The 23,724-nt window shown below is 38.0% G+C and overlaps 1 protein-coding gene across 1 annotated transcript; it reads left to right on the top strand.

The window, feature by feature from the left end:
- The first annotated feature begins 10,105 nt into the window (after positions 1–10,105).
- Positions 10,106–22,791, top strand: LOC139817126 (uncharacterized). The gene is made up of 4 exons (XM_071784949.1): positions 10,106–10,427; positions 21,697–21,776; positions 21,871–22,012; positions 22,485–22,791. Exons 1-4 carry the CDS (start codon positions 10,419–10,421, stop codon positions 22,599–22,601), a joined length of 348 nt encoding a protein of 115 aa, XP_071641050.1. The 5' UTR covers positions 10,106–10,418; the 3' UTR covers positions 22,602–22,791.
- Positions 22,792–23,724: the final 933 nt, after the last annotated feature.

The raw sequence follows: 23,724 nt of genomic DNA, 5'->3' as shown, positions 1-23,724 counted from the left end.
ACGTATGTAATACGGAATTTGTCATTTAAAGTTATAATTATAGACTTGCTGTTTTTTAAAGTTTCTAATAAGGTTATAATTTTTTTTAATGCATATTATAATTCATATGTAAACTCTTGTTCATAAATATATGCACATATTTAATAATGCAAATAAATTCCTTTTGATCTCTCTCTCTCTCTCTCTGTCTCGCTCTCGCTCTCTCTCTCTCTCTCTCTCTCTCTCTCTCCTTCTCTCTCTCTCTCTCTCTCTCTCGCTCTTTCAGCCGAACTCAGGTGCACTCAGGTGCATTTTATGCAACTGTCGTGCACTCACGTCGCACTAGAGTTTCTTGCAAAAATACCGGTCAGTATAGTATGAAAGCAGGATATATAGCAACAAAAACTACGAACACATATAATAATAAATATAATATAATGTAAGAACAATAACAATAATTTGTTGTGTAACAAGAGAAGAAAAGTAAGGTTTGATTTGATAAAAAAAAGACACTGAGATAAGAAGCCAAGTTTATATAAAACCTACTAGCTATTATTTTAGTTTATTTCATCTACTTATATATATTCCTATACAGTCTCTAAATCTAATATAATATAATACAGTCTCTCTAAGTATATGAAAAGATCCAAAACTTTTTTTTGAGAAGAACGCGTTTAACTTTCATTACATTTTATGTCAAGTTAGCAGGCACTGGTGTAACATATACTGGTGTAACATTACGGTAACATATACATTTAGTTTCGTCGTACTATTTTCATAATCAATTGTTATATTTACAGATCATCTTAAATACTTCTTAGTCTATATAAAATGATTTGTACAGCATCCGTATAGATCATATTACAGGTTGTTTTATTGACTAAAAAGTTTTTAAATGTGTATTTAAGCGACTTTAAATATAAGACTAGATTATAAACAAGCCTTAGTGCGCACTCAGTGTGCACTAGTGCAAGCGCCCGAATTCGCTATTATTTGTTTAATTATTTTTTTAGCCATTGTCCAATGGTAACTTTTTTCCCCTTTAATCTTATGCAAAAACAAAGATCTGTGTCAAAATTCAGCTTACTAAAACATTTTTTCTCTATATCTAATCTAACTTGATAATAAAAAGAATAAGGGCCGGTATCACAGTCTCCGATTAACGTGATCCTCCGATTAAACTCACTCTGCATCTCTTTCTAACTGTCCCTCTAGAAAGAGACGAAGAGTGAGTTTAATCGGAAAATCACGTTAATCGGAAACTGTGATACCGGCCCTAAGGATAAGAGTTATTCATATGCGTGTTTGATACAGATGGACCAGAATGGTAAAAGCCGAAGCTCATTTCTTTTCATTTTAATTAAAAAGAAAATTTTATTTTACGGATTTGCGAATACTCACATATATATTTATCAATCTGTCACACACAATTTTATAAATAGTAATATTATATATTATTATATATTACAGTGATATATTATATATTATTTTATTAATGTCATGTAGGCTGCTGTATTTTAATCTCGTATTCCTAAAAGCGCGTTCATCCAGTTGACAAGTCTCTCACTTTCCGAAGGCCCCGAAAAAACGGACTAGATCGTATATCCAGCCGAGAAGACAAATAACGCTTTATTGTCAAAACGAATGTCGTCGTTAGATGTTCTCGGCACATTGGAGAACCAAGAGTAATTCGAGCCGCACGCATTCACGCGTGCTTACGATCTTCCACAAGCATATCTTATTGCTCGATTGATCCGGCCGAAATAAGTATTCGTTGCGCGTGGAAAAGAATGTTACATATGAAATATATAAAACTGAATAAAAAGATGAAGAGATCATCACATTGAAGAAAATCTCTCTCTCTCTCTCTCTTTCTCAATATTTTCCCCAGATAGAATAATTTCTCATACTACATTTACGCGAGCGTTACTTCTGTACTAACTTACGATAATTCCTTCGCGTAAACGGGATTTTCCTTCGTGTAAACGGAATTTTGTAGTAACTTACGATAATTTACTCCGCGTAAACGAGTCAATTATCGTAAGTTAGTGCAGAAGTAAAACGCTCGCGTAAACGTACGTAGTATCAGGCTAATAAGTCGAGAAAGCGTAGAACGTTTTCGAGAACAATGGAGAACAGCCAGGCTGTATCGAGAATCCTTTCAAAGCCGCAAAGACACCGTATCATCAGCTTTAATCCCTTAATTCTCACGTTTCGGTCCTCCTGGAAAGTCCCTCAATAAAAGATTGCGACGCGCGAAATAATAACGTCGTAAATTTCGCGGTCGAGGAGAAACCCGTCGTTACCGCGATTATGAGTGTATCGAAGTCACCGACCTCTGTCACCCGCGCGATCGCGCCGTCGTATAATCATCTTTTTCTTGGTCCCTCTCGGTATAGATAGCGGTGGTGAAGAAGGATCGAATGTGACGTCGCAATTTTTTGGAGGCCACAGGAGGATTACGCAAAAACCGCTTCGGCTCCGGGAATCTATAAAGCTCACGATGCACGCGGAATGAACGGACGGCGCCAGCGCCCACGCAAAGCTCACACAGAGAGCCATAAACGCGCGATACACGTATATATATAAGCTTCGTCCGTCAGAAAACTTGCGGATTGACCTTCCGTCGGTCGGTCTCGCCCTATTAGAAAAAATCCACCTCTTCGTTTTTCAATCTTTATTTGTTCGGACCTTTCATTCTTTAACCAGAAATGGGAAGGACGAGAAAGGAAATCCTTTGTGTGATCACGATGACAAATTTGTTTCAAGGTTGCGAGAGACGTAATATGGAGAATAAAAGTGAGAACTGAAGAACTTTTAATTGTGAGAAGTGTAGTGGGCGGAACAGATGCGAACAAAATAGTTACACACTGGGATTTTCTAGCTTGAAGCTTCGTTAATTCTCGAAAAATTCTAAAGACTTAATTAACAGTCTTTTACCGTCATAAATCAGTTGTTCGAACAATTACCCGACAACTCATGCTGACAGTTATTGTGTTTGAATCGACTTTTCCTAAAACTTTTCCTACGATTTTACTTGACATCTTTAATCCTTTTAACGTTAAATATCCTTCGCGATTCTATAAATTTTCTATATTTAAGAATTTTAGGATTTCTGACTTCGGAGGTAAAGAAACGAAGAAGAAAAGAAAATCCGATCAAGAGATCGGGGAAAGAAATTGTTTAGGAAGGCGAACTTTGACTGGTTCACAGGATCTGTATTGCGTTATATAATATAATGTCGATTAAGTTAAGCGGCGAGTTACCGCGGGGGGCAAAGGAAAGGCAAAGGTTCGCGATCGATGCGTTTCCGTCGCGCGCGTGCTGCCGATTGTCAACCAGCCGCTCAGCTGCATGGTGGAGGCATTGCGTAAGCGTGCGTAAGCGTTCAGATCGGTTGATAAATCCAGTTCTCGGTAAAGTTCCGCGTTACAATGCGCGCTCGCTATATTGAAGAAGCTGCGAAAGTCCGGGAACGCGAAATTGTACCGCTTATCGCACAGTCGCGGAAGCATGCCGGCTAAAGTTCGTCGTCGTGATCGAACTTTAGCCGTTTCGATTCGGCAACCTTATTACTGCTTTCGATTATTTCTTTATTTCAGCTGTTCTTGCTCGTTTGTATATAAATTTTGGGATAACAGAATTTAAATATTTTGACGGAAATAATTTGGTTTTCATTAGAAAATTTTGTAATGTTTGTTGCAATTTAAGAAGTTGAAAATTGAAGCTAATATACGATCGATACTTGAGTAATTTGCCTTTGAGATTAATAATGTCAACGCGATCCGTTGCAGTTAATTAAACGTTTAAGATTATTCTCAAGCCATCGAGATGTCTTTCTCTCTCTGTCTCTCTTTCTCCTTTATCTCTAGTAAGAGGAAGTAGTGCAGCTTTTTGAACGACGTCTCAATTTCTTTCGCAAAGTGAATCGCGACAACGGCGTCTTTTGCTGCAACATACCGAAAAGAAAAATCCAATGTCGTCGCATGAATTTAATACAGAAATTATAAAGTTTGTTTTGTAACTTATGCGTTTGACGGATGGGAGGAGACAGACAAAGTTATTTTCTTCTACAGAGAAATACCCCGGGTAGCGAGCCATCGTTATTTTGACGTCAATATTCGGTTATAATTGGTCGGTGATGTCATATACATGGATTAAGTGACGTATGTTTAACGTCATGTTTTAATACGTCACAAAAACTTTGTAAAATGACATCATATAGACGTTTAAATTAAACGTCTATATGATGTCATTGGGTTATTTTTATATCCCGTGGAATCTCATTGAAATCCATTTCATACATATTTATTTCTCATTGAAAACAAAAGACAAAAAACATACATATATTATCTTATAAATATATCGCTTAATTAAACCATTTAATTGACGTAATGCAGGCGAATTTCTTTTTCGGATGAAATAACGTTTGCTATTCTTAGCGATGTATTTATAAAGAATGCATGTATGTTTTTTTTTTGTTTTCAATGAGAAATAAATATGTATGAAATGTTTGAAAAGGATTTCAATGAGATTCCACGGGTATAATATAAAAAGTTATCCACTTTTTAATTCGCACTCGGCCCTGCCCCCGCTTATTGCAGGTTAGAACCGGCCCTGAGTTTAATTAACTATGTACTGCAGACAAACTTCTTTTTCGGATGAAATAATGTTTGCTACTCTCAGTGATATTTTTATATAATAATCAATTAAACCAATAATTTTAACAGCAATGCTAATATAGCTATTAATTATAGATAACACAATTTTAACTACAAATGGTTCAACAAAATTAATTGGAAAACAATACAATTTATCTCAATCACTCTACTTATATTCATTTGATTTTAAAACATTAAGAAGCAATGTTTATAATAGAAATATTTGATTATTGATGTTCTTACTTAATTTTTATGGAATAAACTTAATTTTGATGTGTCTGTTTTCTTTTTCTCAAATACATATATTTTATTATTCGTCGATAGAACTACAATTTAATTGAATTAAAGTATAAAGATATATGTTAAAACGAATTAATTACATTCAGACATTTTTCATTGATATTACGTTCTGAAAAATTGTTAAGTTACATATATTTTAACATTGCCGTTTTATTTGTAACAATTAAAAATAACTATATTCATATGATACCTTTGATCATTTATATTGCACACAATTGCAATCTATCCTGAAAATAAGTTTTTTTAATATAGTCTAATGTCATATAGTCTAATGTAAATTTATTAGATTTCAATCTCTATTTTATTGAAATATTTAAATTTTATTTTCTATTTTGTTCTAACTTGAAATTTGTTGTATCAAATCAAACGTGACAAACAAATTTAATGTTTTAAGTCTCGTTTAAAGCCAGAATAACGTTGATACAACCGGGCCTTAGTACATCAGTAAGGTATCTAGATAGCAGGACAACTTAATGACGTATTATTGATGATTTTAGCCGTCATTAAGACGTTATTTGACGCCACTCTGCTACCTGGGATATTTTACTCACGTCACTGTGAGAGTTAAAATAACTTCTTATTGACTTTACTAATGACGTCCATAGTCTGTGACTTACACTGAGAAAACAATTTTCTTTATTTTAGTAAATGGAGTCACACAGTTGTATATGCAAAACTAATATTTACTAAAATACAGAACATTTTTTTCTCAGTATAGGATTGTCAAAAATACGTTATTTACGTTAACTTTAAGAATAAATGACATAAAATTCGATATAAGGGTCACGTCATGACGGCTGTCTGCTATACCTGTGGAACTCCTCGCGTATTACGCGATATCTGCAAAAATATTTGCGAAAGTTTGAAAACAAGACACCATACGATATTCTCAGAATGCATTCATATGTTGTCTGTCGATATTTCTGAATAATTTATCATCTTCGTTATGGCAGAATAAAATTGATATTGATGGTATTGATAATAATTCGCGAAAAAATAACATCCTTATTTATTTCGTGAAATAAGTATTTCAAGCCAAACTGATTTTTCATCAGTAATATTCACAAATTGAGATAGAATTGTTTGTCAACGATTTATCATAAAATTATCACTATCGCGACACTTAAAAATCGATAAGAGAGTTAAAAGTGATACATCTATGAATAAACTGCACGATACGTATAGTAATTTAGATAAGGATTAAATCTTTCTTTTTTTAATACGCTCACTAATTGCACATAAATTTATGACTCAATTTATCTTAGAGCGCAATTATGCAGCTCGGCATTTGATAAAAACAAACGGAGCAACATTACCTCGGCAGCAAAGCTGCGCTTTCGCGCTTCTTCTCTCAATAATACGATAATTACGATAAAAATTCCATAAAGCGGTGTTAATCGGATTGCCAAGCTGCTGCAGAAGCTGCCCGCCGGCGATTGTGGCGAATCGGGAAAACAGCCAAAGGATACCGAGTACTTTGAAAAGACACCGTGCTCATCGTCACGGGGACATCGTAACCACTTCTACGTAACGATTCCGTTTATTAATACCGAATTACAGATTCTTCGGAGGAATTAGAGACGAAGGCGCCGCGAAGTCTGTGTTTCTCCGGTTTCTCGTCTCCCATTGACGCGCGCACAGTTCGCCATTAGTGATCATCTTTGTTCGTTGTTAATTTTCTTATGACATTAAAAGAGAAAAATTTATTCCATTAAAAAAAAAAACAAGTGGATAAAGTTAGACGGTGGAACTGAGACTGAAGTCATAATAAAAAGTAAGTAAAATTGATTTTTATTTTATTATTGATATATATTTGTGATTGATTATATTTATTTTATTAATGATACTATAAACCTCGAGAAAAAAAAAGTTTTGAGCTGTTTTCCTCTTTTATTGATAGTTTTACAAAATAAATTCTGTCAAAATAAATTATTAAGATCGAAATGAAAATTATGAATATTATTATGTCTGCAAAAAGACACAGTTCTTATGGCATTTTCATTCGTCATCTAATGGTAAACGTAGTAATAACAGAATAATTCCATTTCCAAGAATAACAAATCGGAAAGAAATGAGGAAAGAAAAACGAATTTCGCAACACAAGGGCGATAAACAGTCTCGTTTGATGTAAGTATCCGAGCGACTGGCAAGTTATGCCTTTCATCCAATGGATCGTTACGTGACTCTTATACATGCCTACAGGTGAACGTGAATCGCTTTGCGTTTTCAATGATGCGTTTTATCGCGACGCTTTATCGGGGCGGTGCGTTGCACCGAAGGCTGTGTTCGAAAACTTCACTCGGGTGCACACACCATCAGCGTCGTTCTGTCCTTGTTCGACTTTCAGTAAATAACAAAGATAGAATGACGCGGCGTGCACCTGAGTAAAGTTTTCGAACGCAAGCCGAAATCGTGACATAATTTTTATACGTTCATATTAAATTGCCCGCGGCACGGCGTTCTCAATTAATCACACGTGCGTTTTATCGCTTTGTTGATATGATTGATGTGTGTTTATCAAATTAATCGACATGTACGGCGATTTTGCTATTTATGATCGCGCCTTTATTTACGACTGCAATTGTGATTCATGCGTATTTTATGCATCGGGGCCTTGAAACGTTAATACGTTAAAAATCCTATCGTAGCCCATATAGCGCGCCAGAGATGGCCGCTTATCTTAATTAATCTGGCTGGCTATTGGGAGAGATGCACGAAATACGGCCACATAACTTGTCAAATCAACGTGACGGCCGTGAAGAAACGAGTTATATATTACGCGAGCGTAATTTTATTGCAATATAATCAAACCGATTATTTCAAATATAATGTTGCCTGAGTGCGATTGCGTACTATAAACTTCCAATCCCTGAATTGTTCTTGTTAATGAAGAAAAAAGAGAAATAACGTGTAATAATACAATAACGACAAATAGGATTCGTGTGAAAACCTTTCGACGACCCGCGTTTCTATATATCGATGTCGTTTGGCATTTTTATTTTTATCTTTATCTCCTTTCTTTATATAACATAACGCTGCTATAAAATGTAATCCTATTATAAAATTCTAAAATAACTGTACATTTGTGCATATGAGCGCAGTTTCTTCACGATTACAGTGCAGCTTTGATGCGTCGTTTATCGTATGTGCTATTATACCTGTCGGCCTATACATTTGTTCATACTACTTAATATTCCGAGATGGGACGGAGATGCAGACGTATAATCGCCCAAAAATAGATTTATTTCTTGCGTTATATTGACATCCGACAGGCCTCGTTTGTGCTTTTCGACGAGATCGAAGCACACGAGCGAGCGTTAATTATCTTTAATCGATCGATCGGATTCCCGCGGTTGTTACGCAATTGTTACGCGGATCGCACGGTTGTTACGCGGAGATCCTTTTCGAGGACAGCGAAGAGAGAAATCCGAGTTCGCAATAAAGATATAACTACAATGTTAATAGATATCGCGGTCCATATCATAAAAGATCGCGACGAGTCTCGCGTCCCGTTGCGTATACGCTTATAAAATTCTTGGAAAATGTTTATACGCCGTTTGCAGGATGGTGGTAAAAATTAAAAAGAAGGAAAAAGAGAACGCGGACCGCTTTTCCCCCTTTGGAAGCGAGCTCGCGCAGGATTTTCTTGTATCGCCGTGAATGGAATCGCGGTTTATACGTACGCAGATTGTGAAATCAACGTTCGTTTGTGCGGTAGAAATCCAGCGTAAGCAACGGTGATTCTCGTCAGAGAGATTACGATTCTTAAGAATAACCTTTTACGCTCCGCGGATCGCATCGATATCTCGTATACAGTATTTTGTGTTGCGTGTGCGTGGGTGTGCTGCGCATCACTCGCGGCATCGTAATTGCACCGAATGCACATTCACGGTCGTCACGCATATGTCTTCGGCAATAAAGTATATAGTTTGTCACAAACAAATACATGATCTATCATAATCTTTTCCTTCGATTACTACGATTAAATCCCGGCGATGCGATCCCGGCGTCAGTTCGACCCCGATAAGTAAAGGGTATCGCAATTTTGTGATAACAGATTCGAAAATAATCGTATTTTTCGATATTTTCTTTGAGAAAGGAAAAATTGTATACAAAGTTACGAAGATATATTAGAGAAGGTTAAAATAAATCTTCATTTTTTTCTGGTACTTTGTAAGATATCATTTTATCTTTCTTACTTTGTAAAATATTTATATTTTTATGTTATAAAATATTATAAAAAAATTATTTTCTTATCTCATATAGTGGTTTAACAATAATTATACATCTATGCGTGCGTGAAGATTTGAGCATATCAAGGAAACAATTTCCCAAATACCGAAGCTTTAGAATACGGAGAAAAGGACACGAGACTTTTTGCGACGAGATGAAAAATCTCCCTTTATTTCGTAAAAGAACCGAATAATGAAACTACTGTAATTTTTGGCTGCACGCATTTGTTGCATTTTACCCGCAAAAACCACCGCAGAAATGTCAAAGTCGAAACCGTAAATTTCAACCTGGGTTGCACGACAATAGGGAAATATTCCATGACGCTGAAGTATCTAATTTTTTTTTGCGAGAGATAAATAAAAAGAAGCGAGCCCTTCGGGCTATCGATGGAACCGCTTTCGAAGGAAACCCGTCGCGACTGTAACCACGGTCACCTTTCACTCTACGACAATGAAAATCCCCCTTGTACTCTTGTAAGGACGTTATTTACGAGCTGTTTGTACCTGAAGCATGCACGTCCGCCCTCGTAGCTGCAACAATCACGTCTCTATCTCTCAGTCGCGACTTTTCATTTCAGTTTTGCACGAATGAAATTAAACCCCCCCTCCTCTCTCTCTCTTTCACTATCCTGTCATACCTTTTGGGTGGAGACCACGGGTGATGAGGGTGACGTAAAAGGATACGGTGCCACGATACGCACCCTCGGACGAGCAGGAGGACGAGCAGAGGAGGAACGCGTATGTCCATCGGCGACGGTGGTGGTGGATGCGTGGCGCCCACCACGAGAGAGCCGATCCGCTCTTGCTCTCTCATTGCGAGCTCCACGAAGAACGGGGGGATAGGAGAGAGTAGGGGATGGGAAAGACCGGCGAGGGGGATGAGAGAGCGAGAGAGAGAGAGAGAACGAGCCCGCGGTATAAATGTAGCCCGCGCGAGTACCACCAATCATTCGCCCTCTGACCTCGAAACTCACAGAGCTCTTTCTGGTCTCTTTCCTCTCTGGCTGTCTCGCGGTACCGAAACGTACCCCCTGCGTACCAACTACTACCACGCCGCGAGGATCATCCCCGCTCCCACGGTCCACCCGATCGCCCGGCAATCAGCCGTCACCCGTGACGAGATCCGCGACTCGCGAAGAAGAGGAAGAGGAAGATTAAGGCGGGCCCCCGAAGACAAACGGGACCAGTGCTACCGTGGTTACACAGCGAGAGACGCAGCAGAACGCAAGTTCCCCTCGTCAGCGAGATGACGATCGTGAGTATCTAATGAATAATCAATTCAAATTAATTAAATCATCAATTTATATTTGCTCCGCGAATAGAGCACGCTTTCTCTCTCCTTCTCGCTCATTTCTTCTTCTTCTTTTTTTTTTAATCGCCTTTTTCGTTCTGCCTTTTTTCCCCAATCAAAATCCATTCCGAAAAGTTTTGTAATACGTGCCCAGGTGTTTAATCGCAAACGATATCGATTTCTTTTTCTTTTCTTTTAATGAAGCGGCATAACAATGCGAGAAAGAATTTGTGGCTCGCGATCGTGGCAACGAGAGTAGTTTTTAATTACCGGAATCGGTAATTAAAGAGTAAATGTCTCGAAGACAAATGGAGAAAAGATTTTCGACGACGCGAAGAGGCGAACCGTTTCTTGCGTTCATCATTTTTTCTTTTTCGAGAATCCGGATGACGTTCTGTTTTAAATTTAACCGACAAGAATACGAGGCAATTTTAAACATCCGCGTCTTCAATAACGTCGAGTTGTAAAAGTCAGTATCAGTGCTAAAAAGCTCGGTGGAAAGTTCGGAGAGCAGTTCGTTTATGGAAGACGATTAGTCGTCGTCGTCGATCGCGTTGCGGACCGGACGCGGGATATACGATGCTCCGGGACGCGCGTACACGAGTTTTAGTTTCGCATTCGCAGCGAGGAAGCAATCGAAACCGAAGGGCGGAAAAGTGTATCTCGTTTCGCTGATGCATCGCGATGAGTCGTAACGTACATTCCGCGGAGATGACCCCGCGAAATTTCCGAATTACTGTCGCCTGATGGTGAGTAGATCGATGGCATTTCGAATTATTTTCACGGCGAGAGAGAAAGAGAGAAAGAGATAGGGTATTTCCTAACAAGAGTATACATTTCCTAACAAGTAAAAAGTATCGTATATGCGAGCTTTTTTCAGGCTGACAATGAGATAAATTTCCCGCGATGACGCGCAAGGTTCCTGTTTCATCTATTCACGTTCGCATCCCACGGAGTACGTTGAAATATTTCGCGCAACTTTCGACACTTGAGATTTACAAATAATAAATACATTTTGACAGAAATACGCACGGCGTTTCTCAGATTGAAGCAGATCCGCCCTTTACTTGCTCGGATAATTCTTCGCGTTGCATTCGCGATCAAAAAGGGCTCATATTAAAACGGTTCTGTCACGGAGACATTTTTGGGAATTGAGTCACGTCAAAGGGAAACTCCGACGTAAAACGGATGTTGATTGGGGGAGACTTCTGACAATATGCATCGCGTTCGCAGCAACAGTTTGTCGAATAGTCTACGAGCTTGACATATTATCGTCGCTGTAGCAATGTAAAATGTCACGCGTACACGAAATTTCACGGGCCATATTGTGTCGCAAACGTGTTAAACCAGATAAAAAATGACGAATCATTGCCCAATCAGAAAATATGGCACATTTTAGAAAAAAATAACGCTTTGAACGACTTTTGAACGATACTTCGTACCCGTATCACATAAAATAATATAATAAATGCGTTATTTAATATTTGAGGAATATTATTTAAAAAATTTATATTATATATTGATAATTAAATTAATAAAATTATATATAAATTTAATCGTAATAACAAAATTTTACAAGGTTATGAACAATTTTTAGTTAGATTAATTACGATATTGTCGAGAAATAATTACACTGAAAAAAAATATATTTAGATCCAAGAAAATATTTATTTAGATAGTGCTAATGACTTAAATTAAGTAAAGATATCTAATTTTAAATAAATATGTGATTATATTAAGTAAATAAGTCATTGGCACTATTTAAATAAATATTTTCTGGGATTTAAATATTTTTTTTTCAGTGTATTCACACTTTCCGAGTATTTTTTAAGTAGATATTTATTTTTGTCGTAAAAATCTCGGAGTTTTGTGTTTCTTGGTCACATATCAGAGCCGCGAGTCACTTTGGATTCACCATGCGTGTATTGTCGAGCGGAACTAACGAACCGCATACGCGTATCAAAGGGCAAATGTAAGCGTTGCGGATGCTGGAGACATTACGTCTGGTCCGAGTATAGTCGCCAGAGAATGTATAAAGTTTCCTTATTCGCTGCCAGTTAGACGCATATGTATACGGCGACCGTGAACGAAACGGCGCGGCTTCGTGATTTTATGACGAGTGTTTTCGTTAACGTTAAACTTCCGACGATACTCCATCTCGCCGGTTAAGCGTTTCTTCTAGGATAATAATTTCTTAAGCGTCTCCACGTTAATCTGGATTGGAATATTAGTGAATATTAGTGGAATATTAATATTAATATTATCCTAGAAGAAAAACACTTAATCGGCGGGAGAGAGTATCGTCAGAAATTTAACGTTAATGAAAAATCCACGTTAATCTAAAATCTTATTATTAATATTAATATTCTATGATTCCGGGGATTAGACCCTTAAGAAATTATTATCCTAGAAAGAAAACACAACTGACGTGAGGGAGTACTATCCCTACCGCGCGTGTTATTATCGATAGAGCTAAGAGCAGTTAAACACTGAGCTAAATTAAAACAATAAAGCGTATAACGATGTAGACGAGATAAACGAAAATGGATAGAGACTTTTACGATTGAGCATCAAGTAATAATACTTGACGTTCCATCCCCGGCCGGGACGGAAACAAAGAACTCGAGAGATTATTTAGAAAAACATCCCCGCGGCGTTTTGGCTGACCGACTTTCAAGAGAAAACAATTTCGAATCGAAGCGAGCAAAAGCAAAAATCATCCCCTCTCGTGATATTCCCGCCTGCACAAAGTTGGACGATGATCTACGAAAATCGCCGAAGGACGATGGACTCACCGGGCAAACCCTTTATCGCGGCGGAGCGAAACGAGGCCGGAGGACAGAAAAAGGAAGATATAAATCGCGCGGTAATTAATGAATGAAGGAACCGGAAGGAACGGAAACCCGTCACCACGCGATTTCGCTCGCGTCGCGATGATAAGACGGGGGAAAAACCGAATCGACGTATGGCTCGGTGACGATCAGCGATGATCGGTGATATAGCGGCGGTGAAGCCGGGCGAGGGGGGAAAAAGAGGGGAGGAAAAAGGAGAGACGTCCGCGACGCTTTTTGTGTGCCAGACGGAGAGACGCCACGACGTCCCACATCCGAGACGTTACCGCGAGGCGATACCGCCGGATTCCCTCTCGTTCTCCCCCTCGCGTGGCGAAGCACCCCTACCTCCCGTGAAAGGGGGTGTTTCGCACCCCGTCACTCCATCCTGTCCCGCTTCCGATCTCAGCTCGTTTCTCTCTCTCCTCGATCTCGCTCAATTCTCCGTATTCTTTTCTCGTTATCCGCCGTTTTTCCCCGCTCGTATCATCCCCCTTTCCCGCGCCACTCGATAACTCCTACGCACTCGAAAACGCGTGTCATTAACTCGCCAATAAAGCCGCGATCGAGCGAATCTGCCGCGCGCGATTACGCGGCGGAATCGAGTCGGGATCGTTTGTCAGCATCAAGTTGTCGGAAAGAAATCGCGATGACGTCCCGCTTCTTCCGGAGGGGGAGCTTTAAAGGCCGAATAATCGTAAAGTATTTATGAATTACAGACGCAGAAGCTCGGATACATTGTTAAATTTGCGATGTGAAATTATGCTCAATTTGAGTTATTTTAATCATTGCTATCATTCCTGTTGCTAAATCATTCTTATATAGGTCGTCACTGCCCCTACTCAATATGTCGTTAATTTAACTAAAACATTAGAGTTGAAATAATACTGTTTTGTGTTAAAATAATAAATTTTAACACACACGTGGTAGTTAAAAGTAACAAAATGTTACTTAACTCAAGGGATTTGTTTAAATACCATCCTTTAATATTTAACAGTATATTTCAGACTATTTCATCGTGCTGCCGCTTTACCCCCCGTCCCTTTATGCACGTTAGGTGACGCAAAGTGCTAGCCAGATGAACCATGCATTTTTATGTGACTGAGACTTTGAACGGAGTTTCTTTTGTTTTCTTTCTATCCTTTTCACTTGCGCAAATGTAGCTTTGCTACTGGATTTGAGATAGAGCTGATTGGGTTTTCGATATTTTATAGTGAATATGCAGAATGGTGAATACCCGAATGGTGTCTTAGAAGTCGATCCTTTGACCGATTTTAAATAAAATGAAGGTCTCATCGTCTGTAGCGATCTTTCAATGTTTTGTATTCAAAGTTCTTAGGAAGAGAACTAACCGCACAATCTCTGCCAAAGTTTTTTATCTCTCGCATTCCATTATTTCCAACATAAAATTGTCTCTAAACTTCAAAGGATCCTTTCTCTAAAATCTTCCTCGTCGGAGGCAAATAAATTTCGATGATATTTTTCTCCGCGTTTTTCTTGTTTCGATGATAACAATCGTTGTAAAATACTTGATTCGCATACTTACATCGCATAAGTAAAAGCGCAATAGTGCGTTATCGTGCCAGGGAAAAAAAATCAATTTATTACTGTTTTGCGAACGCGAAACACGTCTGCAAAATAATCAAATTCACTTAAGGGAGGAAATGTTGTTTTCGAAAACGGAATACGAGAGAAAAATTTATTTCCCCGCAGCACTGCGAAGAAATAACCCACCGCGACGACGGAAGACGAGCGTAATGGCCTCATAAATTACAAAGTGCAAAACGAAACAATATATCGGCTGAGATATGCATCGCGGAGGAGAAAAGTGCAATTGAACTTATGCGGCGCGAAAACAACGCGTTGGCGGTAATCCCCCGCGGCCGCGTAAAACGTCGGCATTTAATGCCGCGGGTAAGCCCGAAAGCCGCCAATGAAATTGTATCAATTTCCGCACTTCGCTTTACAAATCAGCTTTCGCGGGCCGGGCGCGTGCGGCTTCACTGCCATTAGCATGCACAAACAGTGGATAGGGTTCCCCCGAAAATAACGAGGGTTATAATTCGTACGCGCGCCGATCTACCGACCTTGGTAATTGATATCGCCGCAAAGAAGCAACAAGCGGGCGAATAAAAAAAGCAGTATGTAAAAAAAAACGCACCCCCTGTACACACACATCTGTCCGATATTGAAGTCTGCGGAGTTTGGAGAAAGAGTAAAAGATACAGCCCGTCGATAAAATTAATTTTTCACTCGTGAAAAATCACAAATTGGTTATCAGCATATTCTGGGATATTATTAAAAGAAGGAAAGCAAGATCGGTTTAATTTTTTAAAACTATATCGCGATAAAATGTGGAGAAATTCTAGATTGAAATTATATCAAGAAGCCTCAGAGAGGAATTTTCGTCCTTCTGTAATAAGGGGGATACAGATATTAGTATTTTCACATATTGGTAAGTTGATATTAGTATTTTGATGTTATAGTATTGTATTTTTGATCTGTCTCAATGTCATATTTGATTAATTGTTGATTTAATTCGCGGTTTATTGAGAAGCTGCTTATTATTGCCAAATATATGCATTATTATTCATCTATTTACAATTCATTCGAGACCTGTGTGCAGCAAATTGTTCTATATATATGTTACTGTTTACATTTTACATATACAGCATAATACCTAATCAGACTGTGACTTTCGACAGTACTTGCATAATTAATGATAGATTAATGACTTGCGTAGGACCGAATTCGTATCAAGCTTTCTCAAATGTCGCTTATTTCGAAATTATTGTGCTGTATTATTAATAAGTGCGGCGAGATGGAAAACGTGATAATGTTAATTATATTAGTCAGTATATCTTCCATTATATTCAAAACACTTCTTTTTGCGGCTCAACATGCTTAATTTTGTAACAATCTATTACTTGATAAAATAACTGGGGAAATACACAAAAAGAAAAAGACAAATTGATAAGAAGCGTAGAAAATTGTAATTGGTGAACGTGCGCTGTTATCAGTGGCGCACTTTTTACGAATTGATAACAGTATCGCGTTGAAACTCGAACACCTGTTTTCGTACGGTGATTATACCGCTGAAATCATTACTAGTTTACGATCGTATTTCGTCCATTCGATAATTATAATTGTCTCTTGGGCGGATAACATAAATTATTCGCCGGTGATTGAAAGATACCCACATACCGCGTGTTCATTGTTGACCTTTTGACAAAGAACAAATGTTGTCCCAAATCGTCCCACGCGATTTCTGCCTGCGTCGCTGCAAAATGTTGCGCCAAACGAGCTAAACAAGACTTGCCGGGGAATTATAAGGTTGCGCTGTTTTCAAAAATGAGATCATGTCCCGTGCAGCCGGATTAACAAGAATGAGTGGTCGAAACTCGACATCGTACCTATCCGTAAACGAAGACGGATGCGAGTTAAGGTTGCCAACGCACGACATGTTGCTTAATAATTAATATCATCCTCAAGGCTGAAGTATCGCGAATATCGTGATTGTGTCATCGCGTTAGTTCGTATTTGTCTTCATTTATACGCGACTCACGAGCTCTAATAACGCGCAGCATTCTTTAGTCGTGTAATCCCTTGACAAACGTTGCTTTCTAATTAAGTTAACAATACAGGATGTTCTTGGCACAACCAGACGATCCGCATTCCATATTTTGCTATTCCAATTATTTATATATTTAAGATAACGTTAGTAATTTCTCATTGAAATTAACTAATTTTTAATTAACTTCGTTTTTGTTTTATACTTACATTATAAATTTTGTATTATTTATTATTCGCTATAAAATCGGCGTTTTGCTTGTATTTGCCTTATGTTTCAAATTAATTAACATTAAAAACTCCTAAGACGTTTTCAAATTTATTTATTTTGTGAAGTCAACGGTCTGTATAACACGATATCATCAATAAAGAAGTTAATGTATTTAATTTCTTTATTATAATTTTGTTGGGAGTTACGATTTTCTTAGGTGAAAAGATATATGGTTCCCGATGTTTGAGTTTGTCACGTGTAATCGAATCGATTTTCGAGTTACGAGAACCGGAGCCTTATTAAACGCGTATATAGCAATCCATTTGCATAATTTCCGCAATTACGATAGCCGCCAATTAACTAAAATCGGCTGTGTGCACGACATTATGATCGTGCCGGCCGCGTGTCGTCGGCGCGCTGCCTACTCCCGCCGAATGGGCTCTTTGATAAATTTTGTGTTAATACGCGCGAATATCAAGTTTATATTTCCACACATTCATATACGCGGATCAAATGACAAAACATGAATGAACGCGTGCGTCGTTTTCAGATATTAACAATGTTCCCAAACAATGTTATTTAATGATAACGAGATGCGGGAATATGAGTAGATTACCGCAAAATTTGCACAATTTATCAAGCGTTATATCGATTTAATTATCTAAACATTGCTAGAAATATTTCAAGTTGATGAACGAGAAGTCAAAAGGAATAAATCCTCGCAAAAAAAAGAAAAAACGCAGTTTTCTGCGTCGGCTACTTTATCGCAACTCTCTTCAACTTATTAAGGACGTTTTCACGAAGATTTAATATTTTAAATACTTCGAAAACGTGCGCACGCGCTTCACTGTCCCATATTTTATGTTGAACGATAGGGGCAACATACCCTAAGAGGAAACATACCTGGAAGCGATATTATTAACTGTATCGTTTATCGGGATAGCATAAACTGTCATTCGCGCTAAACTGTTATTATACAGTGAAACTTCTCGCGCGATAACATAATCGGGAACTTTCGAATATGCCTTCGTATCACTCCCCCGTACGAGGCCTATGTGGAGCTACACATCGATTACAATCAGGTTAAATGGCAAGCGAACATCAGTAACTCGCGTTTAATCAAAGTACTTTTTAATTAGATGGTTGTAGGCTTAGGAGGTAGAAACTTGGGATATGTTTACCGAATGCGGTAGAAAAATTCTTGACATTTTCTCTATAAAGTTTATGGGATACAATTTGGAATTTTTTGTAATCTCAAATTATACTCAATTTGAGTCATTTTTAACCATTCTTGTAGATCGCCACTGCTTCTACTCAATATGTCGGTAATTTAACTGAAACAATGTTAATTTTTTTTAAAATAAATTTTTTTGGGAAAATTTTTAAAAATAATAATTTAAAAAAAATGTAAAAAAAAGAATTTCATTGTGGTTAAATGTTTTATGGTTACAATCGGAGCGACTATCGCACGACTCTGATCGCCACTCTGATCGCAACCATAAAACATTTGTTTAACCATAATGAAATTCTTTTTTTTTTCTTTGAAATATCTCAAAAAATGCCTCAATCTTTTGATCCTTTACGAATCTTAAGCCTTGCAGATTGTGAATCCTTTCCGATTCCCAATCGTGCAGACCATTAATCCATAAGGATCTTAATCGGGAAAAATTTCTTAACGAAGTATATATGGGACGAAGGCCGGGTCGGATTCGAACCACGGACCTTGGTGTTTGTAATCATTCGCGTAGGCACTGAGCCACGCGTCATCTCAACAATGTTAATTTAATTAAACTAATAGAATTAAAATAATACTATTTTGTGTTAAAACAATAAATTTCGACACACATGATAGTTAAAAATAACAAAATATTATTTAACTCAAGGTATTGCTTTAAACATTTAATATTTAATATTTAATATTTAACAGTGTACAATGCTTAAAAATGTACATAGAAAAATTAAAGTAGGATAGGTACGCATATATTGAATTAAAAATTAAAAATTGTATAGTGGGAAGCGGCTGGTCTGAAAGTATAAACAGAAGAAAAAGAACGCGAGTATCGATAACGAATTAAAATACTTTACACTAGCAAAGGACTTTAAGAGAAGGCAGAAATCTCTGAAGGGCTGGATTTCTACTGACGCACGCAATTGGAAATAATTTAATTGCCGTTTGCCAGTGTACTTGATGATGATTGCATATTCGCGTACGGAAACATTCCGTCTTCGTTTTGCATTTGTTAAACATTTAATTATTGAATTACGGACGTTTCTCTTCATGCTCTCTCTTACCACGAAATAATTTTAAGAGAATAAAATTCACACAAACTTCAATCATCAAAATCTTTTTACCATGCGTCGAAAGATTCTCATTTCGAATTACTTATTAGCGGAAGAAACAGAAAAGGAAATATCTTTGCGTACTCTATAAACACACTTGATTCGCAGCTAAGAAAAACGTTCGCGCTCGAGATATTCCATTGTAAGGTACGGATAAAAGTTTCTTGAGAAAGAGGGAGAGAGAGAGAGAGAGAGAGAGAGAGAGAGAGAGAGAGAGAGAAAAAGGCGGAGAGAAAGAGAAATTAATATACGTGCCGTTCGCAGATGCAACCTATTTATTTATTGATCCACATTATAAACGAATACCGGGAAATAATCTCGGCGATGTTTATGCCGGAGTTTCTTCCGGGGAACGAGGGAAATTCATTCTCGTACCTATGACGTATTCTAAAAACAAAATTCTTATAAAACATCTATTTACGGCATGTATGCTACGTGATCGGTTCAACTTCGTTCAATCACGTCGAGGATTGACACGGCGACTCGGTCGCCGATGGAGAAAAAGATGTATTAAAATAAATAAGCGTTAACACGGCTATTCCTGCCGTGGAAAAACACTTTTTATCCCGCCGTATCGCATCTTTTAATTTTTATTAGTTTTTTTTTATTTATCAATTTCTTTCTATTAAAGGAATAGATAACATTAACAAGTAAAAAATGTATCTATTTTTTTCGAATTTAACATTTCATAATTAATATTTATATCAAATCAAATACTCAGAATTTTTTATTTCTTATATATTTAATTTAAAATAATAAGATCTATTTTTTCGCTTGTCAAGGTTGTTTATCCCCTTAGTATCATTAGCCAGGGAAGTTTGTTTAGAAAATCTGGAAAGATTGTAAATAAAATTAAGTGTCTTTTCTTAGAAACTCTCGAAATAAAAATTCTCTCTATTTGGTGTTTTTTAAGGAAAATTTCGAAAGCTGGTCTTCTCCGCATATTTTGCGAGATCGAGATTCAGGCTTGAATTTACAGAGCTACAATGTTGTTTTACGAACTTTTGCAATTACCGAAACTTCTTAATGCGGAGAAAAATTCAGATATTGTTTGAAGTCTATTATATATAGCTTTAAACGCTTGCTTAAATACTATTAAATGACAGCTATAAATACCGTGCTTGCAGATAAGAATTCTGTTGCAAGAGAGACCCCGAGAGTTCCCCGTTATAAAAGAGGCCCCGAAGTCACAGCCGTGATAAATATAGATTACATCGTCGGCTAAATTGGAATCGAACAATTTTCCGATCTGATGGCGAACTTTACGCAACGATCAAGGTCCGCATCGGCTGCTCTATTACGTAACGCACGCGCGGGCAAAACGCCTCTCGTTTCGTCGCCGTCGGCGTCGGCGTTTAGCGGTAAAACGTAAAACGCGGTCGAACGCGATATCGTTTGATTATACGATATCGCGCAAATATTAGACCGATTTACGCTTGGCATTGGATAAACGAAATTCAAAATTAGACCCGGGCTTTGTACCGCGGCACGCCTTCAAAATTCATCCGACACAACTTTATCGCTCCGGCGCCGACCTTTCCCCTTTGTCGCCGCGTGCGGAAAATCGAGTAAAGTCCAGGAAGCGTGGGCAAAACCTTTGCCGGCCCTCGCAATAACCGAGAATGTCTCTCCGGTGAAAATAATAATACGACGCTGCAAATTGGCCGCGGCGCAAATGGTGGTGTTTCTCGCGTCGTTTTCGTCGCATCGGCAAATAAATAGCTGCGCGAATATCGATTTCGCGGAAGAACGGCAGCTATTTGACCATGGTGACCAAACGAAATGACCTTTCGTCGTGGTTCTGTCACTCATTAGGACGAGTCCTGTGTTTTTTTTGTTTCCTCGTAAAGATGCTTTTCCATATATAGTGTCGCGTAAAAATCTGCTGTACTTCATCGGCGAACGATCCGCTGCTTGCGCGAAAGGAGAGGAAGCCCTCTTCTATAACTCCTTATTCGTGTCGTCGATGCCAATTTGGCCACGTCGAACCAGTTAAAAAGGCTTAGCGTTGATTGCCGCGCACTTTGCGCTGCAAGCTCATTATGAGTTCATTAAAATTTTGTCGATAACTTAGCGCGAATCATTCTTCCCTTGGCACTCCCGATTATCCTTACGTACACCCTGACCTTTTAGTTAGACGGATAATTAATAACTTGGGAGTTATTAATAAATGGAAGGGCTATATGCGATTCGAAAACAACGCAGAAACGCAAGGAATCGCAAAAGTGTTCCTGTGACAAATTCATAATTCACGCGAGATAATATCTTAATTCTTTTTCAGACGTTTGTGCAGCGATCTTTAATTATCTTCGCCGTTCTCCTGTGCTACCACCAGTCCTGGGTCGGCGCGGTGAACTGCGAGTAAGTGTCCGTATTCATAAGCTTCTTTCTTCTCCCCGTGTCGCTGGAAGATAAACGGAACTGTAGGATATAAATCGCGGGGTCACTGTTGCAGGGACGAACCCTATCACCCGTCATGCCGAGGTTCACAGGCGAGGAAGCGCTTGGTACCCTTACCTGTTATGCGCGCTATAAACTGCGAGGAAGGAGACTGCAGGTTCCCCAGGATGAAATTCTTGATCGCGATTCTCGACGACGTAAGTAAAAGCTATCGTCATTCGGAGCTGGCGAAGTTGGAACATTCGTAAATGAGAGAGAGAGAGAGAGAGAGAGAGAGAGAGAGAGAGAGAGAGAAAAGAAGAATCTTAATAATTTAACCATTTCTCTCCAATTCAATCAATCTGTTTCTTCTCATTTTGCAATATTTCTGCTAAAATATAAAAATATAACTAAGCCAATATTTTAAAACTTTAAAATACTCGGCGAGAAAATTAAAATTTGTTGAATATTTAAAAAGTTTTACCCATTAATAATTAAATAGACGATTAAAATCAAATCCAAAAAAGGATGTTACAAAATCTGTCTCTTTTTCTCTCTTCCGTCTTCGTTCCTCTATTGAAGATCGTTTAATTAGGATTTGGATTTTCCATTTATTTCATAAATTTTAATAAGACTAATGCTTATTAACTCAGATATAATTAATTTATGGGGCTTTCTCGTTTATTCTAGACTCCCTATAGGAACAATGAAGTTCATCCTTCCAACTCCGAAGCCAACTCTGTCCATTCGCGCAAGAACAGGTTGCGGGTGGAGGACTCGAAGGATGCGTATCTGGACGACTATTGATTCGACGATCACTGAATATTATGTCGGCGTGATTCGCACAGAGATGACTGACCGATCGCAACTTTTCAGACATATTACTCGTCCGTTCGATTACTTTTTATTGTATTATCCAGCTTTATTCTCTCTCCACACACACACACACACACACACACACACACACACACACACACACACACACACACACACACACCGTGTTTTCCCTGATACATCATCTCTTCTCCTTTTTCCTTGTTTCCTCGCAAATCTGGCAGCGATAAATTTACGTGCGTACACGCATGTTGTTAGCACATTCTTGACATTCTGACTGTTTCGATAATAAACACTTGAACTCGCACAACGGAAAAGGCCAATTTACTGTCTCGATCTTGTAGAAAAGTAATTATAACATCCGCATGTGAAACAATTTGCGATGTCTTTCGCGTCTTAACCCTTTAAGCATCCCGTTAATATTCTTAAATGTGGCGTAGAAAGATGAACGTTTTAAAATATAGTGTCGAACGATTTCGATTCGATCGATTTCACGGGAATTAATTAGGCGGGAGTACACACAACTTGTCACTTAATCCCTTGCCCTTTTAATGACATATATATATTTCAGCTCGCCGTGCATTCTATCAATAATTTTGGAGACTGAGCGAGATTAAATTACCGAGCGTTATTAAATTTCAAACTGTCCTCCTGCGATTGTTATATATATTTCGGCGGATATTTAATTCACGCGCTGGGAAGGATCAAAGATCGTAAGGCTAATTGACTTGTATGTGCTCATCCGTGTACTTGTGTGCGTAAAAGGCGCGTGCATAATAAAATATACCGCAGGTGAGATCGGCCATACAAATCGAGTTATTGTACATAAAGAGATTATATGTAAAAGGATAATTATATATATATGTTGTTCCAAATTGTGTTTCGATTATATTTCAAATAAAGTATATGTACATACTTGATAAAAAACAAAAGGAGGCTTGTTACATTATGCGCTATATACTTTCGGCAGCTGAACGTGTGTATTCATTGCATCGCACAACACCCAATAAACTTCGATCACGGCATCGATATATTTATTGCTGTGGAAATTGTGAGTCTTTTTGGAGAAACGGAGCCTGCGATGTTATTGCGTTAA

Source organism: Temnothorax longispinosus, chromosome 8, assembly GCF_030848805.1.
Source record: "Temnothorax longispinosus isolate EJ_2023e chromosome 8, Tlon_JGU_v1, whole genome shotgun sequence".
Classification (NCBI taxonomy): domain Eukaryota; kingdom Metazoa; phylum Arthropoda; class Insecta; order Hymenoptera; family Formicidae; genus Temnothorax; species Temnothorax longispinosus.
Note: the sequence above shows the minus strand (reverse complement) of the source record. Positions and strands in the feature narration are given on the sequence as shown.

Bases quoted from the DNA above. Each gene is read 5' to 3' on its own strand.
- LOC139817126 (XM_071784949.1), top strand. The intron at 21,777-21,870 runs GTAAGTGTCCGT...TCACTGTTGCAG, and splicing joins GTCGGCGCGGTGAACTGCGA to GGACGAACCCTATCACCCGT. The intron at 22,013-22,484 runs GTAAGTAAAAGC...CGTTTATTCTAG, and splicing joins TGATCGCGATTCTCGACGAC to ACTCCCTATAGGAACAATGA.